The 14009-nt window shown below is 39.8% G+C and overlaps 2 protein-coding genes across 2 annotated transcripts; one reads left to right on the top strand and one right to left on the bottom strand.

The window, feature by feature from the left end:
- Positions 1-7998: 7998 nt before the first annotated feature.
- Positions 7999-10596, top strand: LOC114824108 (taxadiene 5-alpha hydroxylase-like). Its single transcript, XM_029100509.2, has 4 exons — positions 7999-8400; positions 8886-9454; positions 9565-9758; positions 10149-10596. The coding sequence occupies exons 1-4, from the start codon at positions 8033-8035 to the stop codon at positions 10452-10454; spliced, it is 1437 nt and encodes a 478-aa protein (XP_028956342.2). The 5' UTR covers positions 7999-8032; the 3' UTR covers positions 10455-10596.
- A 642-nt stretch (positions 10597-11238) lies between these two features.
- Positions 11239-13965, bottom strand: LOC114824107 (uncharacterized). Its single transcript, XM_029100508.2, has 3 exons — positions 13196-13965; positions 12972-13075; positions 11239-11616 (listed from the first exon to the last, which is right to left on the bottom strand). The coding sequence occupies exons 1-3, from the start codon at positions 13892-13894 to the stop codon at positions 11355-11357; spliced, it is 1065 nt and encodes a 354-aa protein (XP_028956341.1). The 5' UTR covers positions 13895-13965; the 3' UTR covers positions 11239-11354.
- Between the last annotated feature and the right edge of the window lie 44 nt (positions 13966-14009).

The following is a 14009-nucleotide window of genomic DNA, read 5'->3' as shown; positions in this document are numbered from 1 at the left end:
AGAGATATACGGAAAAAAATAATGTTAAGAAGATCAACGTCTTTCGTCAAGTCACCGCTTACGTACTAATGCGCCTTATAATCATTTTTCCTAAGAAAAATATAAATAAAGTTGATTGGTAAATTCCGGGTTAGTTTAATGCCATGTAACTAGGAGTTTCGATTCAGAAAACCCAAGAATGTTAGGAGTGCAAACTTAGATTGAACATATTTTAAAACATGACTAGCACTTTAAAAAGAGGTCAATTCAACTATGGAGGATGAGAATTAACATGGGAATTGGGTTTTGCAGGTGTTTTGGGTGGCACATGGAACTCATATGAACAAAGAGATATTTGACAGGCCTACAGAGTTTGATCTATCAAGGTTTGAGAACCCATCCAAACCAACCCTCCCCATGCATATATTCCATTTGGAGGAGGCATCGACAATTGCATAGGGAATGAGTTTGCAAGAGTGTAAGTGCTTACTATCATCCACAACTTGGTGACAATGTTTGTGTGGTCACAAGTGTATCCTGATGAACCAATAACTAGGCAACTGATGCCATGTCCATCCATTGGTCTCCCAATCAAGATCACACCAAGAAAGCCTTAATTACTGTTTACAAGGCTTTGTTTATGCCTTATGCAAAGAATTTGTCATTTCTATGTGTATCTCATGTACTTCTGTTGACCCTAAAATCTACCAAGCCTACGTGGCGCGCAGGCCGAGTATATTCTAAGCTAACTACGTCCTTCGGTGATTGCGGGGCGTGCCAACTCGTCGGCCGAGGCTCGGCCGAGGAGTGAATTTGATGATGTTGCGTTGGGTCGCGCTACTGACTTCTGCGTCTTGCGATTGCGGCCGAGAAAGGAACACGTCTCGGCCTCTTGGGTTCTCGAGCCTGAAGACAAGGCTGCTATTTCTTACAAAGTTCACGAACCGAATTCGGCTTTCAATGTGCCGAATGTAATAACTGTGACACCTCACCTCGCCGAGAAGGCTAATGAGATGACCTCGACCAACAAGGATTCGAAAACCCTTCTCGACCGAGACTTGGATAGGTAATCGACCGTTCTCGCCGCAGTGCTGTTGATGCCAACGGAAGATACTGCGAGACCGACCAACTCTACGGTGACAGAGCTATCTATGCCGACTTAAGATATCACCGGTTGCTTCCACAGTGCTGTTGATGCCAACGGAAGATGTGTCAGCGAAAAAGGAAAAGAAAAAGATCTCAAGTTGTGAGAGTTTGCGCAGGGCAATTTTGTGTTGATTTTGTCGGGGCTTTCGATTGTTACATGGTGCCCTGTATTTATAGGGACGAGCGCGCATTGGTTGATAAGCTCTAAGGCTGATCGAAGTTCCACCATCCTATTAAAACTCTTCCACCGTTCAAGCTTTGGTCGAATCCTACAATACCACTATTCTGAACTTAGTCAAAAATGCAACCAGGTTCAATCCACGTGCAGCCCCGTGCTTAAAGCAAGATAAGCACTCATTTTATATTGATCAAAACGTAGACATTTAACCAAATGTCCTTCATCCATATCATTTCACTTCCAACCAAATGCAAACCATGCATTATCAGAAAGTCAAACTGATCACATCTCCTATGCATGTTGCCTTATCCTTAGATTTTGATAAGTAGAATTTTCCGTGTTGATCAGGAACGCAAGCCAACCAAGCTGCACAATGCGTAACCACACAGTCCTTGTATAATGCAACTTCTCTTATTTATTTGACTCTCAAGCTGCAACTATAAGATAATTACCATTTTAATAAATTCCTAACCAAATGGTAATATCAAATAGGGCTTCTTTCATTGAATGACTCAAAGTATACGGGCTGAGTTCGTGCAAAATCACGGCCTCTTAATATTCAGAATCATCTGTCGATCTCGAATTCTGCACATTCAACGGCCTCGATTACTCGGGCCGATGACATAAAATCGGGTACAAACATTGCCCCCCAGTTTCTTTAAGCTTCGGCTCGTAAGCTGAATGGTTAAGGAAATTGATTATTTGGAACCAGCATCATTCCGCCGTATTGCTGAAAAAGAAACTTTGTTCCATGACAATAATATCTCTATCCTGCCAATGCTGTGGTCTTCCTCGACTCGACCGTCCGTCTCATTCGGTCGAAACTTAAAAGCAAATGAGGCCGAGAAATAGGGTCGAGAAAAAGCTTATTTCTGATAGCTCGGCCTGCCATTTGAATGTTGCAACCACCTTTCCTTTGCGCCAATATTTATTTGATTCTTAAACTTGTATCTTTGTAGCACATGTTGACAATGAAAAGACTAAGCCATCCTCGGCGACTTCATCACCAAGGAGTCATTTGGCGACTCCACACCGAGGAGTCATTCGGCGACAACTGCTGGAGGTCTCTCACCCATCACTTCTCATGATGTTAAGAGGATACAGTGGGAACACCACTATCCATGACGAACGTTAAGATCGGCACCGACACTACCGAATGGGTTGATACCGCCGAACTCGGCTCATAGCCCAACCAAACACAGAAAAGAACTGATGTCACCGAGCTCAAGTTGTAAACCGATGTGTGCTGCCATTAAGGACATTTGACATCTTCTCCAAATCATCGTCAAGAGTCGTCGTCGAGCTCGACAGTATCATTCATAATCCAATCACTTGCTAATTCATTCCTATAAATTGTGAGTTGTTACCCTCACTTGCTGAATATCGACTTTCTCGGCTTCATTAATCCAAGACCGAGAGCTTCTCCGTGAAATCACAATCTTAGACTCCTCATCATATCCCCAATACCGATTATGTAATACATAGAGAAACATATGGGATGCATGGTCAGCTTCCTTTGTACCTTCGATTGCCACCAACTGCTCGACAACAAAAATGATGAGCCGTGTATATATATTATATACACTTGAACTACCAAGGAAGGATGATGCATGCATGCGCCAAATGGCCACCAAAAAATGGCCCAATTTTTCTAACTTCCACCGAATGCCATTCACCCCATATTAAAGCCACTCTGCTTTGTTTGGTCATCTAAAAAAAACCTTTGGATACTACCGAACCCAACGTACAATGTGGCCAAGCTCAACAACATATACTAGGTAGCTCGGCCTGTGCATCGGTAATATGAAACCAACTCTACCACTGAAGAACATCATCGAACTGCAAAACCTTTTCAATACACGACTCGGCAGAGATTTGACGAGCTTGCCGAGCTCGGTGAGAAAAATACCATAAATACCTCGACAATTAGAAACCTTTTAGACCACTCCACTTCATTTGGTGAAACTTGACCGCCGAGCTTGGTGGGCATCCTCAATAGTATCATAGCAAGCACACCCACGCCATGAATAGAACGCCACCTCCACACAACTTATAGCTGCGAGAAGACTTTCTCGCCTGAGGAGATTTCTTCGATGGTGTTGACAAAGACGAAGAAGATCGCAGAGGTGTAGAGGACCTTCTCGGCGAGGGCTAGTCCTGCCTATATATATATATATGAAATTGAAATTGTTCCTGAAGCTCGGCCTGCCACCAATATCGAGAAAAATTGAAATTGGGCCGAGGTCGACGATCTGGCCGAGATTCCAATTCGCAATTATGCCGAGATTCCAATGTGATTGCATAAGGCTGCCATGCACATCCGTTTCCATTCCTTCGGCAAAAGTTTTTTTTTTTTTTTTTTTTTTTTTTTTTTTTTTTTTTTTTTTTTTTTTTTCGGCCAAAAGCTTTCCTTGGCCAAAATTGTCTGCCGAACTACCATCTGTTGCCCCCCTTATTTTCTCAAGTATCGGCCCATAAAGCCGAATGGTCTAGAAAATAATTTATTTCTTTTTTAACAAAAGAAAAACGAAAGTGGCCAAACTAATAAAGAGGAGGAGGCCAACGATGCTTTATTCCAATCCGAGATCTTAGGCCGAATAAAAAAATTTCTCTAAATATTTTTAACTTGACGAAATATTTTTCATTTTCGGCCGCCAAATGTGTGGAACAATTATTTTGCCCCCCGGGCATAATTTTTTCACCAATTTCGGCTTTTAACTCGAACAACTTAGCCGAACGAGATTTATCTATCTCGGCTTTATCACCAATAATCATATCGATTGGCGTGGTTTTGGCGTCTAAAACCATATCAATTGATGTGGTTTTATGGTCCGAAGCCGTGTATCGGTCTTGTTCGTCATTGGAACACTCCTCTGACAAATCATTTTCCAAGTTGATTTGTGACTCAGAAATTTGAACTTTTTCTTCTAGGCCTACCACACTTTCAGTCTCGACCGAGACAACAGGTGGCCTAGGCGTTTCTTCGGCCGTATTGGCAATTTCCTGAGGCCGAATTTTGATTGTGGCTGGAACGAAAAATTGCCCCCCAGCCTTTGGACTTAACCATTTTTCAAATGGAATTGATCTGTAGTCGGAAACGTAAGGAAAACGTTCTTCATCTAGCCAGGCATTAAATCGAGCCCTGTCTTCATTTACCCATTGCCCTTGCAGGGTAACAGGAGCTTTTATTTTCAACATGCAAGCGAATGACTTTTGCATCTCTCTATGGCCACGAAGAACTTTTTCCACTTCCCAGGATCTTTTGCATTCCTCATTGTGTTTTTTCAATTCCTCTAGGAGCTCGTACAATCGGCTACATGGAGCCGGATTGACATCTTGATATATCATATGAACTTCGTAGTTTTAGCACTGGGTCCCACTGGGCGTGCCAAAATGTTGACCCTAAAATCTACCAAGCCTACGTGGCGCGCAGGCCGAGTATATTCTAAGCTAACTACGTCCTTCGGTGATTGCGGGGCGTGCCAACTCGTCGGCCGAGGCTCGGCCGAGGAGTGAATTTGATGATGTTGCGTTGGGTCGCGCTACTGACTTCTGCGTCTTGCGATTGCGGCCGAGAAAGGAACACGTCTCGGCCTCTTGGGTTCTCGAGCCTGAAGACAAGGCTGCTATTTCTTACAAAGTTCACGAACCGAATTCGGCTTTCAATGTGCCGAATGTAATAACTGTGACACCTCACCTCGCCGAGAAGGCTAATGAGATGACCTCGACCAACAAGGATTCGAAAACCCTTCTCGACCGAGACTTGGATAGGTAATCGACCGTTCTCGCCGCAGTGCTGTTGATGCCAACGGAAGATACTGCGAGACCGACCAACTCTACGGTGACAGAGCTATCTATGCCGACTTAAGATATCACCGGTTGCTTCCACAGTGCTGTTGATGCCAACGGAAGATGTGTCAGCGAAAAAGGAAAAGAAAAAGATCTCAAGTTGTGAGAGTTTGCGCAGGGCAATTTTGTGTTGATTTTGTCGGGGCTTTCGATTGTTACATGGTGCCCTGTATTTATAGGGACGAGCGCGCATTGGTTGATAAGCTCTAAGGCTGATCGAAGTTCCACCATCCTATTAAAACTCTTCCACCGTTCAAGCTTTGGTCGAATCCTACAATACCACTATTCTGAACTTAGTCAAAAATGCAACCAGGTTCAATCCACGTGCAGCCCCGTGCTTAAAGCAAGATAAGCACTCATTTTATATTGATCAAAACGTAGACATTTAACCAAATGTCCTTCATCCATATCATTTCACTTCCAACCAAATGCAAACCATGCATTATCAGAAAGTCAAACTGATCACATCTCCTATGCATGTTGCCTTATCCTTAGATTTTGATAAGTAGAATTTTCCGTGTTGATCAGGAACGCAAGCCAACCAAGCTGCACAATGCGTAACCACACAGTCCTTGTATAATGCAACTTCTCTTATTTATTTGACTCTCAAGCTGCAACTATAAGATAATTACCATTTTAATAAATTCCTAACCAAATGGTAATATCAAATAGGGCTTCTTTCATTGAATGACTCAAAGTATACGGGCTGAGTTCGTGCAAAATCACGGCCTCTTAATATTCAGAATCATCTGTCGATCTCGAATTCTGCACATTCAACGGCCTCGATTACTCGGGCCGATGACATAAAATCGGGTACAAACAACTTCATATTAAGCTTTTTATTTCATGGTCCGTGAAATTGGTATAACTCTTTATGTTGATTTTTGAGATATAAAATCGATAGAAATGGTCCTTGAGATTGTCCACCGTCAATCATTTTGATCATTTTGTGACAAATCTCAGTTAAATTGAGGGTATTTTTTCCAAATCAACTCATCATATTAGACCGGTGCATCTTCAATTTAAAGGATATTTCACAAAAGAACCAAAATAATTGATAGTGGATAATCTCAATTGTCACTTCTATCGATTTTTAATCTCAACAAAGTAAAAAATTGAAAATTTCAATAACCATTTTGACTAAAAAAACCAAAATTTTATAAAGCAATGGAAAAATGGTTAGGATATAGATTGGACGCATGATAAAATGAATTTAGGCTTCGCTGGACGACATCATGGTACTGCAAAAGTAAACATGGTACCAATCAAATGGGATTTTTTATGGGCCCACTTTGAGCTTTGCTTACTTTTACGGTTTTTTTATGGGTTTTTTTTATGATTCTTCAATTCTAAAGTATCTTGTGTAGCATTTAAACTTTCGTAATACATTGCCCACATTGCTGAGCAAATTAGTATAACGAAAGGATATTTATTAATCAATAAAATAAAAGAATTATTGTACGAACTACTAAGACGTCTGGTAATTGACAATTGTGGAGGTTCTTATTGTTTTTTCCCATTATCTTTGTGTTAATTGTGACATCACCAAGGACCACAAACCAAATTGCATTTCTTAATTTATGTCACTGTTAGTCCCCGACTATACTAAATTGCATGTACTACACCTAATGTTGTCCTTTAATATTATAAAAGTAATCATAATTGTTGTCCTTCAATTATTTTTAATCTTATTTGGTTACCTTTTCATGGCTGAGTATGTAGCATGTAAGTAATATTTTCATAGACTTGGATTGTCTGCCATTCTTATCTCATATCATTTCTATTCTCTTCTATTTTCTGTGATCACGGTTAAGCCACGTCAACATTTTATATTGATTTTTTATAGAAATAAGACAAAAAGTAATGGGAATATAAAATGTTGACGTGGCTTAACCATGACCACATAAATAGGAGGGGATGAGAAGGGCATGGGATGGGGAGGGCAGACAATCCAAGTTCTATTTTCACCACTACTCACATGTCACAACTAGTAATCCTACAACCACATGATGTAACAATTAACGTGATAAAAAAATATATGCTAAGAACACTCTTTTAAAAGTTGAGTTTTCTATGAATTTTTTGTCACCTCACAGTTTAATAACTTTCGTGTCAACATTATAAAATATTGTGCTAAAAACAAAAAAATTGTAATGAATCCATAGAGAGTCTCCTTATTAGCATTTCTTAGTAAGAATAATTGACATAATAAGTACGCACAAACCATGACATTATGTAATCAACTAATTACATCATTTGATACTATATTTTGCTTAGAAAGAATCCATGATTATGGATGCTGAAATATTAAAGTGAAGTCATTAGGCATTTTCTTTTTGGCAAGAATATAGATAACTTAATTAACTAACCCACTTAAGAGCTCTTCATATTTCTACAACAACAAAAATCAAGTCTTATCCCACTAAATGAGGTTGGCTGTATGAATCTTAGAACGTCAGTGCGCTCAGTTTTTCGTCAAGTCTTCCGTTAACTCCAAATACTTCATATCTTTTCTTATAGTCTCTTCCAAAATTTTCCTAGATCTTCCTCTACCCTTTTGCACTGAGTCTCCATCTCATAGTCGTATTTTCTAATTAGAGCATTTGAAGGTCTTCGGTTCACGTATTCAAAGCATATTAACCGATTTTCTATCATTTTATCTTCAATTACGGCTACTCCTTCTATACCTCAGATATCCTCTTCTTAATCCTATCATTTCATCCTTCTAATTAATATTTTCTACTCCTTTCAATCCGTCATCCTCATATACTTTTAATGTCTTACAATTTTAAATTAAATGTCTTCCATTTTAATTTGAGCATAAATATCTTATTACTTTTCGTCAGTCTGCATAACATCGTACAAAGTTACTACAAACATATGGCTTTCATTTTAGTAATTGCGATCACTTTGATAATAGCTTTCTTCGTTTCAAAATTACTTCTGTTTAAAGGTCAGACCAAAAATCTCCCAGGAGGGTCTCTAGGGTACCCTTTGCTAGGAGAGTCCCTGAGCTTCCGCCGAGCACAGAAGCAAAACCGAGGCCCTCAGTGGTTCGAAGAAAGAGTTTCAAAACATGGCCCAGTTTTCAAAACCTCCTTGATGGGTTCACCAACTGTCGTTGTTACTGGTCAAGCAGGTAACAAGTTTGTTCTTGGTGGTAGAGATGATGCTCTTGCCACCAAGCAACCGCTCGCCCTTGCAAGCATTGCTGGCAAGGAAAATATATTTGAACTTACAGGATCAAGGTAATAAATAAGTCCCCTCCAACTTGTACTGAAATGATTTCTTGTGACACGTTATGTTATTCAATTGTCAATCTAGATCGTAAGTTACGTAAGTTTTTGTTATAACGCATGATCGAAATTCACGGTTTAATAACATAACAAAGGTCTTGCATTAGAACGTCATTTTGTCATATAGCCGGATTTTACAGTCTAATAATCAGAAGTGAACGAGGTTTCACAATCTAATAACATAACATGCCAGATAGTAATGGAGCATCACCTTTAATTTGTTTATATTCAATGACCGAAATTAATAGTCTAATAACATGGCATGTTAGATGCCTAGTGTTGGAACATATCCCTAAATTTGTATGTTATGATCTATGACCAAGATTGACAGTCTAATAATAATGTCCGACAAGGGAACACAACCCTTAATTTGTATATGATCCTTATTACATTTTTGGTTCAATACGAAGAGGTAATTTATGTTTGTTGTAGTGTAGGTACAAAATGGTAAAGGGAGCAATGATGAGCATCTTAAAGCCTGAAATTCTTCAGAAAAATATCAAACCTATGGATGAATTAATCAAGAACATATTACTAAGAGAAACAAAGAACAAAGACACCATAAAAGGAGTGGCCACCATGAAGAAGCTCGCATTTGAATTAGCATCCAACATCCTTACCGGCATCAAGGATGAGCACACGACTGAGGCTTTGTCTGATGATTTATCCATAGCCTTCAAAGCAATTGCGACGATTCCCTTCAATTTTCCAGGCACAGTTTTCTGGAAAGGTCTAAGAGCCAGATCAAGGATTGTAAGTCGTATTTTGCCAATACTTGAGCAAAAAAGGGAGGAGCTTTCAAAGGGGAAGTTGAGCCCTACAAGCGATCTGTTCACTTGCTTACTAACCCTAAGAGATGAAAATCAAAAACCACTTTCTGATGATATGATTATAGATAATTATGTCACCTTAATCATAGCTAGTCATGACACTTCAGCCATCCTTCTGAGCCTAATGATATGGAAGCTGTCCAGAGACTCTGAAATCTATAACAAAGTTTTAGAGGGTACTAAACATAATAGCTATTTCATTTTTTTTTTTGCTTAGCAGCTTAATTAATTATGGCCAATTTCTCACACTGCTTATATACTTGTATTAACTTTCATTGCTTTGTAGAACAAATGGACATTTTAAGGAAGAGGGATGAAGAAGCAGAAGATGGACTAACATGGTCTGAGATACACAATATGAAATACACATGGAGAGTTGCACAAGAGTTGATGAGGATGGTACCTCCTGTGTTTGGTAGCTTTAGGACAACAGTTAAAGACACTCAATATGGTGGCTACGACATTCCCAAAGGATGGCTGGTAAATTTTTCTTTAATCATTAACTTCAAACTATTCCCTCATCGCACAAGTAATTCTTCGTTGTGACAATATTACACCGTCACTTGATACAATAGCCCACCTATGTTATAACACGTGTCTCGTTTGTTACTCTCTAATATATAAATTCTCTATCCACCAATGTTATAACAGGTTGAATATGTTAACCCAAATATTTTCCCTTTGCCATGCACTCCGGACGTGCCAATTGTCTTTCACATGTAGTGGTCTCCTTTGTGGAGCATGATTGGTTTTTTGTTGATACTTAGTGAAAAAAATCTCCAAACTCTCATTCTCGAACTCTAATTAGCATCTAAGTAACATTTAAATAATTAGGGTTTATTGCTTAATTATATCATATGGCAACTGCAGGTGCTTTGGGTGGCACATGGAACTCACATGAACAAAGATGTATTTGATAATCCCACAGAGTTTGATCCATCACGGTTTGAGAACCCATCGAAACCAATCCCTCCATTTACTTATCTTCCATTTGGTGGAGGTCTCCACACTTGCATAGGGAATGAGTTTGTCAAAATAGAATTACTCATTGTCATCCACAACTTGGTGACAAAGTTTGAGTGGTCACAGCTGCACCCTGAGGAAGCAATAACTCGTAACCCTGTGCCATATCCATCCATGGGTCTCCCAATCAAGATCAAACCAAGAAAGCTTTAGTTAGTACAAAGGCCTGTTTATGCCTCATGCTTTGGTTGTTGATGATTTTGGTTTTGCACTTGAATTGCTTGTTCTTCAGATGAAAATCATGGAACTATTAATGCATTATAAATAAAAATTTGGCATGGATTAATTAACCTAATTATTTTCCTTAGCTATATATATATATATATATATATATATATATATATATATGTATATATATCTTATTTTCGCTTGTTCTTGACCAAAATACTGTAGGTTCATTTGCTCTATCTTTTTTTATCCGTTTGTTAGGGTTTTGTAAACTCCGCCTATGTCTTACATGGCCGGTCCCAAGCCCGGATAAAGGAGGAGGGGGAGGGCGTCAGGTAGTCGACAGCCGGCACTCCATAATCACGTCGAATCCTTATGTTAGGGTTTTGTAACTTGCGCATCTAATCAATGATGCTTATGTATAAATGTAGAGATCTAGTGTTACATGCAAAGGATTTGCAGCTCAAGTAGTTAAGAGCGTTTACCGTTACATTTAAAATCTTATTTTTGAAATCCCCCTCCCCTAATTCTTCTATTGTTTGGCCAAAAAAAGAGATTTGATTACAAGTTGGAGGGAATTGAACTGTAAACACGTCTTAATCCGAACATATTACCCCACCCTTCCTCACCCTTTGTGCTTAGCCAAGGGACTTAATTTTATCCTTTTGATTGCTTATCTCGTGGCATATCTCATGGCCGGTGGGTCTAGGCTATGGAATATATGATTTCTATAAATGTTAATACAAAAGGAAGATACATATATAATGAATTAATTAAGCAAAATCCATATTAATAAACCATTGGAAGAATAATGTTTGGGAAATCACTCAGCGACCAAAAGAAAACTGAGAATGTTGGATAAATTGTGGTCTCCATCCAAACTCCCTAGAAAGGAAGGTGGTGGCGATGACTTGGTGAATAATTCACGACAAAAGAATTTGGGCCACTAGCATGGCCTCTGTTTGGGGTCCTCGGAGTCATCGGCGTCATCGGGCTTTTTGATCTCGGCAACGTCATCGAGCTCCGGCCGTAGCCCCCATTGCCGGCGCTTCTTCTCGGCCCTTTCTCAGCCCACTTGAGCTCTGCTTGCTTCACACTGGAAGGGTACCTTGAGCAACACCCAACCTTCCCTGCTCTTTGTATGTACCTATAAGCCAATTTTACTTGTGTCATAAAATAAACAATCAGACAAAAACATTATTGTGTCCAAACATCTTGTAGTGGAGTTTCTTTCTCCTTGTATTAGGCCGCTGTCAGTTTGTGAAGTGCCAAGTATGAAGAACCAAGGACGGCAATGCTAATACATTTTTTATCTTATATGTTACTATTGGTCCCGTCGTGTAGAACCACCTCATTCCCGGCCTTTGTTTAGTTTTCAGTTTCCTTGTTTGTTTTTCAAGATGTGTAGCTTGTTTTGTAATTTTTCATTACATGATATGACAGTTGATGTGTTCAGTATTCAACACTATAATGGTTTTCAGCATTTTTATTGAGTATATAATAGTCTATTTATCTTTTTTTTCTAGTGTTTTGACACGAACTCGTCCGATCTATGGTTTTGGGAGTGGAAAACAATCCATGAAAATGGGTATATTCTTTGAATTATTTTTTTTATTAATGGGCGTCGAATTGGGTGTTTTTTTTTTAGTGACCAAATCTTCGATCTGAAGAGAGTATTAAAGCACATTAAACAAACATAGTAAATCCCCCACAAGCATCGCAAAACAAACACAATACACAAGAATAAGCGGTGCAAATCTGCCACAATAGGTCAGTGTGACAGATCCGAGACTGAGGAACACACAAAGCCACTATGAAAGTGAGGCCATAAAACCGCTAGGCGGCACAAACACAAACTACAACTAAGCCGCAAAGGAAACCGCAGACGGCTCATCTGCACAACGAAAACAGGACAACCTTTTCCGACCATCAACACTGTCACCATACCTCGAACAATTCACAGCACCACCACCAAAGCAAGAAAACCTGTTGCAAATCCCGCCATGAAAGGATTCTTGACCACAGAGCAAGCCTTGATTCTCCCATGGGGCTCTATTAAATTATGGAGAGTTGATTCAAAACAGTGGGTGAAGAGATGGAGAAGGGGGAGGCAAGAGGTAAGGCTGGAGGAGAAAAATACGTAGGGAAGAGGGTTGCCGCCGACCAGAAGCCATGGCAAGGGGCGGTGGCTGGAGGACAAGAGTTTTAAGGTTTTCCTTTGGGTTACAGAGGAAGGAAAGATGTTATTGACACTTTACAAATGTCATCAAACATTAATTAAAGTGCAGTTTTGCTATATTATTTCTTTACCGATCTAAACAAATGATTATTTTCTTAGAATATCAATAACATTCAAAATAAGAAAATTTAATCATTTTAAAGTTACCCCATATGGGTAATTATCGTGTTGAGCTAATGGTTTGAATCTAAATATCTAGTAATTGTATGATAGCACTTCAAATAAGTGGAAAGAAACTTGATCATAGTTTGACTTGGCCATACCTTTGACTGAATCTCCTCCCTAAACACTCAACGCATTTTCTACCTTCTGTCATTTCTGCCATCCCTACCATCACACATCGCCTACAATACACTCTTCCACATACCTGCATACAAAATTAATTACTACCATATGATCCATCATCATTTCCATACATGTGTTCAATATTTTCTCAAATATATCGGCAATGCATTAGATATTGCAAATTTGTACAAATAACACGTACCAGGCAACGGTGGCGGAAAATATAGATGTAGGTACTGCAAATGGTGCAGATATTAGAGTGGGGAATCCCAGGCCTTCGTATTCCTCCTCTCTCTTTCTGGTACATGGAAGCCATGCTTACACCGCTCACACCGCTCACGTCATGATCAAATGCCCCCAAGCTAGTCTCCAATCCGTGCTTCATACCGGAATTACAAGTGGGACCAGGACTTCTCATATTCATATGATGATCATTATTAGCTGCATGGCCATCATGACCATGATGCATCTGATGGCTATGATGGTCACCACCGCCCATATATCGACCGTGACCTCCACGTGCTGCATGCCCATGCTGATGATAATTATGATCATTGTTATCACCTATGCCATATGGACCGACGGGGACATTGTTTTCGTTGATGTGGTGGCGGTTGTGGTGGTGGCGGTGGTTGTCTCTGGATGCTTGCAAGGCACGGTTGAAGTCAAGGCTGGGGAGTTTGGTGAAAGGAGAGGGAGATGATGCTTGTGGGGTAGATTTGAGTTCAGAGATTGGATCCAGTATTAATGGAGTAGGTTTTTTCTTCTTTTCTGATGTAACTTGGTGTATTTTGAGCTCTGCAAAGTCCTGGAAAGTTAGGTTAACTGACTCATCTGGGATGCCTTGGTACATGTCTTCAAGCTCCATTATTGCCTTGCTCAATGTTGCCTTGTCCCCCATCTCTACAATTTTAGAGAGAGAGAGAGAGAGAGAGAGAGAGAGAGAGAGAGAGAGAGAGAGAGAGAGAGAGAGAGAGAGAGAGAGAGAGAATGTTAAAAGAGTGAATTAGTGGTTG

The sequence above is a fragment of the Malus domestica genome, chromosome 03, assembly GCF_042453785.1.
Source record: "Malus domestica chromosome 03, GDT2T_hap1".
Lineage (NCBI taxonomy): Eukaryota > Viridiplantae > Streptophyta > Magnoliopsida > Rosales > Rosaceae > Malus > Malus domestica.
This window is presented reverse-complemented; position numbering and strand designations above follow the sequence as displayed.